We start from the raw sequence: 9,651 nt of genomic DNA, 5'->3' as shown, positions 1-9,651 counted from the left end.
AATAAATTACGCTTTGGTAGAAGCATCCTGGGTGGAAGCATAATGAGGTTCTCCTGCGGTCTCAGAACTCCGATGTTCCTGTTGATCTCAGTACCGGTGGCCCTGTCCTCGCCCACAAGCAGTCCCAGTCGAGTGAGGCAGGGTGTGAGTGTGAGATGGAGAGGGGGGAACTGGGACAGGAAAGCATGTAACCAGCTTTGGTGCCTGGGAAGGGGAACATAGACCCTGGTGTGCTGGCAGGATAGCTCAGTCCCAAGGGAAGGAGGTGACCTGTGCAAGCATGCAGGACAACTCCGCCTGGCCAAGGACACAACTTACAGGCATGGGCCAGGATGGCACTCTATAAGGAAAACGGATCCTGCGGAAAGATAAGAGCCACAGGTATACTCATGAAACTGCAGCCAAGACAAGGTGGGCAGAGAGCGAGCTAGATGGCTCTTCCCTGGTGGTCCAGTGGTTAAGACTCCCAATGTAGGGGGCCCAGGTTCCATCCCTGGTCAGGGGACTAGATTCCCACCTGCAGCACTGAAGATGCATGAAGCCAAATAAATATGTAAATATGTAAAGGAGGGGAGCCAGACAGTTAGAAAGGGGGAGAAACAGGGAGGAGCTCCCCAGCTGCCAAGGGGAGCATTTGGAGGCCAGCTGGAGTCCCGAAGGAGGCAAGTGCCCTCAGGATTGGGTGGGGCTGGGAGGTCTCTGCTACCTTCTGGTCTCTGCATAGCAGTGATGGGGTCAATAACTGGGCTTGTGGGACTGGGGTTGGGAGGTGAAGGCAGGAGGAAGAGGCTCTGACTGGGGCAATGTTCTACTATGTTAAGGCAAGGAGCCGCCAGGGACAGAAATGGGTCCTGTGGACAGAGAAGTGACCACACCAGGGAAAGGCAAAGGTGGGAAGGAGGCCCAGGTACTCAGGGACAGGAGGCTGAAGGCTGAGTTCCTCATTTGGCTGACACTTCATGAGACTGTAGAGGATGCAGAGACCCAACAGGGAGGCTGGGGTGAGCTCTCCCCAGGGTGGAAAGAACACGTCCCATCAGCACTGTGGGAGGCAGGGCCTCTTCAAGCCAGTGGTGTCCATGTGACTTTCTCACACCTTCCCCTGATTTCTCAGTGCTATTTCTGGAGACAACATCTTTCAGATCTATTTTCCTGACATGTAAACTTGGTAGGCATGTCTTTACTGACCTGGCTTTTGTGTTTAGTGTTAGGTCCCTCGTTCTGCACTTTTTTCCCCACCATCATTTTGCTCTGAAGTTGCATTAACCCAATGCTTTCTCCTGAGGGGAGGGAGGTACTCTTATTTCACAGGTGTGTGGCTTAGGTTAAAATATCATGGGATCAACATAGGTCATGTTCCTGGAGCAGAATTTTATGCGATTGTCAGGAAAAATATCTATGTTAAGATAAAAATGACATGTGTGTACATGTAAACATTTAAAATATTTGAGCTTTTCGAGATAACTTGGACAGGTGTCCGGTTCCCTCCACGGTAACTGGTACCACAGAGCCCCACTTAGATAAAACATTGAGGTGCCTCCCTTCGGCTCACCCTCCCTGGTGCCAAGTCCTGGGAGCCTGGCACATCATCTACCCAATCTCTATTCACTTCCCTGCCCAACTTAGTTCAGGTCTTAGGACCAGGTCACTGCCTCCCTCTCATCTTTCTCATTCCTGACACTGATGCTGTTATTCTTACTGACTCTTATTTACTCTTTAAAAATGTTTCATGGGACTTCCCTGGTGGTCCAGTAGCTAGGACTCTGCACTAGCAATGCAGGGGGCCCGGGTTCGATCCCTGGTCAGGGAACTAGATACCCACATGCCCCAACTAAGAGTTCACAAGATCCAAATAAGGATCCCTCATGCTACAATGAAGGTAAAAGATCCCGAAAGCTGCAACTAAGACCTGGCACAGTCAAATAAATATTTTTTTAAAGTTATATAACCCAGACTTCCCTGGTAGTCCAGTAGTTGACTTTCCACTTCCATTTCAGGGGGTGTGGGTTTGATTCCTGGTCAACGAACCAAGACCCCACATGCCTGGATGCTGTGCAGTATGCACCCCACCCCACCCCCCCAAATGCTGAATAACCCACTACCACTTAGAGTATGAAAGTGAAAATATGAGGTGCTCAGTCATGTCTGACTCTTCGTGACCCCATGGACTTAAGCCCAACAGGCGCCTCTGTCCATGGATTTCTTCAGGCAAAAATACTAGACTGGGTTGCTATTCCCTTCTTCAGGGGATCTTCCAAACTTAGGGATTGAACTCGGGTAGCCTGTATTCCGCGCAGTTTCTTTACTGTCTGAGCCACGTCTAACTCCTGCCTACTTCTCTACCTGAAGTGCTCACCACTTCCAGAACCCCATAGTTACACTCGTCTCTTATCCTTTGAGGACTTTATACTCCCTTCCCTCTGCCTGGAATGTTCTTTCCGCATGCCTCACACACTAACCTGGAGACTCTTCCTTTAAGACTCAATTCTAGCATTCTCTCACTTTTTCTGGAAAGTCACCTAACTTCTCCCACATTCATGTGCTTCTGTGTTTGCCATGAAGGCACCTGTGCATACCTGTCCGGAGATTATAAGCCTGGGGCAGGGTGGGAGAGGGAGGGGGTGGGGGGAGGGCAGGGCCTGCGGTTATTACTGGAAGCCAGTGCTTGCACAACACACTTATTAGCTGAGGTTGAAATATGCTCCAAGTCCCTTCTGGGACCTAGAATAGTGAAATGTATAGCTCAGTGTTTCATCAGGTCAAAATCTAAGTTATCATGGTTCATCAATGAACAGCAGTAAAACTCTGAAACTCTCCAACTTCAATGCATGTGTAAAGGACTTCTCTGGAAGTCCAGTGGTTAAGACTCCATGCTCCCGGGAATTTGGGGGAGAATGGATATGTGCATATGTATGGCTGAGTTCCTTCACTGTTCACCTGAAACTGTCACAACATGGTTAATCAGCTATACATCAATACAAAAGGAAAATAAAAAAAAAAAAGACTCCAGGCTCTCAGGAATTAGGGGGGAGAATGGATATGTGTATATGTATGGCTGAGTCTTTTCGCTGTTCACCTGAAACTGTCACAACATTGTTAATTGTTAATTTCTATAGCTGTATACACCAATACAAAAGGAAAGGTTTTAAAAAAACAGACTCTGAGCTCCCAGTGCAGTAGGCAGGGGTTCAATCACTGGTCGGGGAAATAAGATCCCAGTGCTGAAAGATGCAGCTGAGGGGAAAAAAAAAGATGCACGGATGAGAAATTCCACTACTTCATCAATGTATTGGATTTTAAGAACTCAGTCCTATTTAATCCAGCCTAGGATACAGGATAAAAGAAAAATGACAGAATTTTAGTTTTACTTTCTACGTGCCAACATTCTAATTGGCATATTGTTTCTGTCTGTGGTTAAATCAGAGAAAAACTTGAATTTTGAATATATATGATCAAAACTAAATATTCAGGAAATCAGTCCTGAATGTTCATTGGAAGGACTGATGCTGAAGCTGAAACTCCAATACTTTGGCCACCTGATGCAAAGAACTGACTCACTGGAAAAGACCCTGATGCTGGGAAAGATTGAAGGTGGGAGAAGGGGATGACAGAGGATGAGATGGTTGGATGGCATCACTGACTCTATGGACATGAGTTGAGTAGGCTTTGGGAGTTGGTGATGGACAGGGAAGCCTGGCGTGCTGCAGTTCATGGGGTTGCAAAGAGTAGGAAACGACTGAGCAACTGAACTGAAATATTCACTTAATGTGGTCTTATGTGTTTATGATCTCAAAAGGTTTTTTCCTCCCAAAATAAAAGTTTTAAGATAAATTCAAGATTCCTTTGAATGAAAAAAATATATATACCTTCTAAAACAGTGAGCTTACAGAACAATGTAGTGGATTGCTAGGCATACTCTGTGTAGCAGACAAGTACGTCCCACCAAGAAGGAAATCTGAAACATGACCATAAACTTTTATGAAAAATTATAACAAAGACTTTACTTCATTTACTTTTAGTGATTTCATAAATACCAGACGAGAAACCGGACGGTTTGTGAGGAAACTGAGAAAAATTTTTCCATAGAGTAAACTCAGAAATTCCCTTTTGGCTCTGTTTTCCAATCCTCCTTCACTGTGTTGTGGAGAGACTGAGTTCTTCCAGGTTTTTGGCTATCGGGGTGGTCTCCAGATCAACTGGGCTCTCCAGGTAGGTGGTTCCTGCACAGCGCTTTCCGGTCACTGGATCTACGACCTGTCCAACTTTGAAAACAATCTCAGCCAGTTCGTGCTTCACATGCTTTGTTCTTGGGACAGGGAACGCTTTGAGAAGCACAATATCCCCAATGGTGCACTGCTGGAGAGCATCGTGGGCAAAGTAGGTTTTTCGCTTATTAAAATACTGTTGAGAGAAGGAGGAAACACATCAGTAGTTCCCACTCATGACCTGGCAAGGTAGTAAACAGTCTGAAAAAGGAATGTCCAGAAAACAAGCTGGGACTTGGGGGAAAGAAACAGGTAATATACTTATGGAATCCACCTTCCAAATCCACCCTGATGCTGGGAAAGACTGAAGGCAAAAGGAGAAGAGGGTGGCAGATGAAGAGACGGTTAGATTGAAACGGCATCACCAACTCAATGGACATGAATTTGAGCAAATTCCAAGAGATAGTGGAGGACAGGGAAGACTGGTGGGCTGCAGTCCATGGGATCACCAAGAGTCGGACATGACTTAGCGAATGAGCAACAATATATTTATGGAGGCTTCCAAAGCAAAAATTGGCTGCTTAGTTTCTGGCAAACAACAATGACTTTTCCAGAGCTGATCTTGTCCCAGAGTTCTCCAGTCCACTGCCTGCGGTATCCTTGCTCTAAATTATCATCCTTTTCTACACTATTTAAACTTCCTGGGACTTCCCTGGTAATCCAGTGATTAAGAATCCACCTTCCAATGGAGGGGATGGGGGTTCATTCCCTGGTCAGGGAACTAGGATTCCACATAGTTGCCTCAGGGCAATATGCCTGAGCACCACAACTACTGAGTTCCAGTGCTGCAAACAAGAGGCTGGAGGGCCTCAACAAAGACCCAAAATAAAAATAAATAAACAAACCCTTCCAGGTAGAGTCTTCTCTCCAGCCAAAACACACCCGAAGTTATCAAGAGAACAAAGCATTATAATGTATGTAAAGCACATGCCTCGCTCAAAGTATTGCAAACAAGCCACAGATGAGAACCAGAATCATCTCTTCCTCTAGACAACCCCGCCACAGCAGGTTGTTCCATTTAACAGATAAGAAAAACAAGCTCAGGGAAGTTAAGTAAGGTGCACAGCTAGCAAACAATAGCCAGGGGACTTCCCTGGTGGTCTGGTGGTTAAGAATACGCCTTCCAACGCAGAGGGCATGGGTTTGATTCCTGGTTGGGGAAACTAAGATCCCATATTCCACAGGGCAACGAAGCCCGCATGCCCAACTCCAGAGCCAACCTGGTCTGGAGCCCGAGTGCTGCAACTAGAGAGAAGCCCACGTAATGCAACTATTAGTAAGACTCGAGGTAGCCAAAAATAAATAAATAGACATTAAAAATAACAAAAACCAGCCAGTACACAAACTAAGGTCTTCTAAGACCAATGACCATGCTATCACTCTTCAGCTTGCTTCTGTGGCTTTATTTTTGTTTTTGCTTTGGGATCAAGCCATTTTATGGAGCAGCTTCGAGGCAGTCAAAGGGCTGGGAGGATGATGAGATTGGCTGTTCTTCTCCTGGCTGGGATCTATCCAGCTTCACAAGACCCTGAAAGGGCCCCTGTATTTTCAATCCTAGATAACAAACAGCACTTGTGCCTACCAGGGTGCCTAACCTTGCATGCAGAAGCATCCCCGGCACTTGCCCCTCCCTCCCTAACACATCTACGTAATTAAGGACTCTGTACCTTCCTGCCCAGAAACCTACCTTTTCCACTCCATCCTCTGCTCCAAGGACTGTTTGGTCTCTACCATTTCCAGCCTACACATTTGCAATAGCCTCCTCACCTATTTCCTTACCTCCCATCTCCTTTTCTCATAGGCTGAAATCAAAACTACGACACAGGAGACTCTTCCCACTCCGATTCCAATCATTCTCACGTTCATTCAAAGACAAGGCCTACTTAGTGCCAAGCTCTGAGCTCAACCCCGCCAAAGCACTTGCTGCTCCAGTACAGTGTCATGCCTTTTCATGTGTAAGAAATTAATAAACAGAAACTTCAATTACACAGAGTTAAGGGACTTCCCTGGTGATCTTGAAGTTAAGAATCCACCTGCCAGGGCAGGGGAGACGGGCTCAATCCCTGGTTGGGGAACTAAGATTTCACATGCCTCAGGGCAACTAAGCTGGTGCATCACAACTAATGAGCCCACGGACAGCAATGAAGACCCAGCACGGTCAAAAATAAATAAGTTACTAAAACACAAAAACAAAAAACTCAGAATTGGGAGACCAGAAGGGGAAGCTCTCATACCGTCATGACAGCAGAGCTCAACAGGAAGAAAGATCTCCTTCTCTTCTTTCCCAGCAACAATTCAGCCAACAAAATGCCACAGACTCTTTGTTTACCATCCCCTCCCAACTTTCTGTTCCCTCTGTAAAAGCACGCTCCTCTCTGGTCACCTCCGCTTTTGTGGGAGACCGGCACATGGCCCATCATGGTTGCAGACCCCAATCTGTGATCCCAAGTATACCTGTTTCTGCTGTATAAATAACTGGCAGTGTATTTGTTTTAGGTGAACACATGGCTAAAGAACTTTCACAAACTATTCACCATGGCTGGAATGACTTCCCTCACTCCTGCCCCCAATCTGGTCTTCTGGATAAAATCTCTTTTTTGGCTGCACTGCATGGCATGTAGGGTCTTAATTCCTGATGGAACCCCTATTGGAAGGCAGAGTCTTGACACTGGACCTCCAAAGAAGTTCCTGGATAAAGTCCTTTTGGAGATTCAGCTTGATCTTATATAATCAAGAATGCTCTTGGGACTTCCCTGGTGGTCTAGTGGTGAGGACTTTGTGCTTCCAATGCAGGGGGCATGTGTTCAGTCCCTAGTTGGGGAATGAAGACCCCACATGTGGCCTGGAATGGCCGGAAAAAAAAAAAAATGCTCTCCTTTAACAACCGGGGAAGGAAGAATGAGTCTTACCTTCTGCAGTACTTTACACATAGAATGTCTATAGCAGTGTCATCAGATTGAATTGAAATGAACTCTGTGCTGTCTCTAAAATGTGAGGTGAACCAGGAATCATGCATTGTGTTACACCCACCGACCAGCCCAATGCCTGATGGGCAGCACTGGCTCAGCCCATCTTCCCTGACAGTGTGTTTCTGCTCAGAACCCTGAACATGTTGGTGATTCATCAATGCCATCTACAAACAACGATGTTCCTTACCTTTAATAAATAGGGATCCAGAACAAGTCTGGTCACTCTCACTTTAGCAGTTTTTTGCATTGCTGTCCCAATTACCTTACCCACGATCCATTTGGCATGGACGGATGAACGAACCACGGACATGATGTGGCTTTGGTCACCTGAAAATAAATTTCAAAGTTTAGCCTGACGATTGTGACTCACCAAAAGAATTTTGTCACTAGAACCGCCCAAATGCAGAAACAGCTTTGTTGGCCTTCTGGAATCACCACTTTACAGAGGTGTTTTATACACGTTTCACTATTGTAATTTTAACCTCAAGCCTCAGTTTTCCCCTCTACCAAATGGGAATAAACAACTGGGCTTACTCACAGAAGTGCTTCGACGACTTAACCCGTAAGGCGCTCAACAGGGCGAATAAACGCTGACCTTCCCTTGCGTCCCTATTCCTTTCCATCCTCCTGGGCTGCCTCTCCCTAAAGGCTCAGAGCCGGGCTACTTGGGGCGTGCGAGGCTGAGGCGAGGCGGCCCGGGAGTCCACCACACCGGAGACCTTGACTTGGCATTCCTTTCGAGATCAATTAATACTGAGTTCATGTCGCCCAGCCTGGGGAAGGTTTGGGGTGATTGCTCCCTTCGCCCCTGAAACCCGAGGTCATGTAACTCGACTCGCCTCGCCTTGAGGGCTCCCACGCTGCGGCGCTTCGGGACTCGCAAACAACCCACCTTAGAGCTCCACAGTTTCGGCGTACGCCCGGCAGAGGGCCGACCGGAGCGTGATGGCGTCACGTCGTACGCAGGTCGCTCCGCCCCAGGCCGCCCACTCATTGGCTCCGAGTCCTCTCAGTCGTGGGCGGGGTTAAAGACAGGGCTCCACCCACTCCCCCTTAATTGCAGCCGCGGGCTGTGGCTCTGCTGAAGACTTTGATCTCTTTGTGCACCCGTACCTAGTCCGATGCATCGGGAAGTTGGCCTTTACCTATTCCACTTAGTTTCTCTCTGCTTTTGTTGAGCTCCCAGACATTAGACAAGGCCTTCCAAATAAAAGGAGCTTCATTCATCAAACACTGAAACATTGGAGGCTGCCAAACGCTGAGACTGAAATGCTTAAGCATTTCCACCCCCCAGCAGTTGCATTTAAGATAAACGTCTCTAGATCTTTATGTCTGGTATGACTTTAGGTGTTAATTCTCAATATAGTGAGATGGAGAGAAGTCTGGTTACATATATATATGTGCCAGTTAGGAAGATCTTAGATGGGCCATGAGCAGGCTGCTGCTGATGCCTTCTCAGACAGAAGGAAGTCTGGGAATATACGAGGCTTTTGTTAGGAAATTGCTAGACTAGAGGAGACCTAATGGCTAGATCATGGAAAAAGCAAGAGAGTTCCAGAAAAACATTTCTGCTTTATTGACTATGCCAAAGCCTTTGACTGTGTGGATCACAATAAACTGTGGAACATTCTGAAAGATATGGGAATACCAGACCACCTGACCTGCCTCTTGAGAAACCTATATGCAGGTCAGGAAGCAACAGTTAGAACTGGACATGGAACAACAGACTGGTTCCAAATAGGAAAAGGAGTACGTCAAGGCTGTATATTGTCACCCTGCTTATTTAACTTATATGCAGAGTACATCATGAGAAACGCTGGGCTGGAAGAAGCACAAGCTGGAATCAAGATTGTTGGGAGAAATATCAATAACCTCAGATATGCAGATGACACCACCCTTATGGCAGAAAGTGAAGAGGAACTAAAAAGCCCCTTGATGAAAATGAAAGAGGAGAGTGAAAAAGTTGGTTTAAAGCTCAACATTCAGAAAACGAAGATCATGGCATCTGGTCCCATCACTTCATGGGAAATAGATGGGGAAACAGTGGCAGACTTTATCTTTTTGGGCTCCAAAATCACTGCAGATGGTGATTGCAGCCATGAAATTAAAAGATGCTTACTCCTTGGAAGAAAAGTTATGACCAACCTAGATAGCATATTCAAAAGCAAAGACATTACTTTGCCAACAAAGGTCTGTCTAGTCAAGGCTATGGTTTTTCCTGTGGTCATGTATGGATGTTGAGTCGGACTGTGAAGAAGGCTGAGCGCCGAAGAACTGATGCTTTTGAACTATGGTGTTGGAGAAGACTCTTGAGAGTCCCTTGGACTGGAAGGAGATCCAACCAGTCCATTCTGAAGATCAGCCCTGGGATTTCTTTGGAGGGAATGATGCTGAAGCTGAAACTCCAATACTTTGGC

General features: G+C 46.5%; 1 protein-coding gene and 1 non-coding gene across 6 annotated transcripts in view; one reads left to right on the top strand and one right to left on the bottom strand.

Annotated features, from left to right (window-relative positions):
• Positions 1-1,737: 1,737 nt before the first annotated feature.
• TRNAA-AGC (transfer RNA alanine (anticodon AGC)) lies at positions 1,738-1,810 on the top strand. The gene has a single exon. It is a non-coding gene; the product is annotated as a tRNA-Ala (tRNA).
• Positions 1,811-3,974: 2,164 nt separating this feature from the next.
• The window catches only part of LOC138428927 (small ribosomal subunit protein uS17m), a 37,648-nt gene continuing 31,971 nt past the window's right edge, over positions 3,975-9,651 (bottom strand). For 2 of the 5 annotated variants that reach the window (XM_070289483.1, XM_070289485.1), the window contains 2 exons: positions 7,422-7,561; positions 3,975-4,401 (listed from right to left, as the gene is read on the bottom strand). In XM_070289483.1, the coding sequence (XP_070145584.1) occupies positions 4,132-4,401; positions 7,422-7,561 (410 nt within the window). In that variant the 3' untranslated portion in view covers positions 3,975-4,131. Of the gene's footprint in view, positions 4,402-7,421; positions 7,562-7,772; positions 8,214-9,651 lie in introns of those variants that run through there. The other 3 variants (XM_070289486.1, XM_070289487.1, XM_069569874.1) reach the window with 3 other exon arrangements.

The sequence above is a fragment of the Ovis canadensis genome, chromosome 24, assembly GCF_042477335.2.
Source record: "Ovis canadensis isolate MfBH-ARS-UI-01 breed Bighorn chromosome 24, ARS-UI_OviCan_v2, whole genome shotgun sequence".
In the NCBI taxonomy this organism is placed as follows: domain Eukaryota; kingdom Metazoa; phylum Chordata; class Mammalia; order Artiodactyla; family Bovidae; genus Ovis; species Ovis canadensis.
This window is presented reverse-complemented; position numbering and strand designations above follow the sequence as displayed.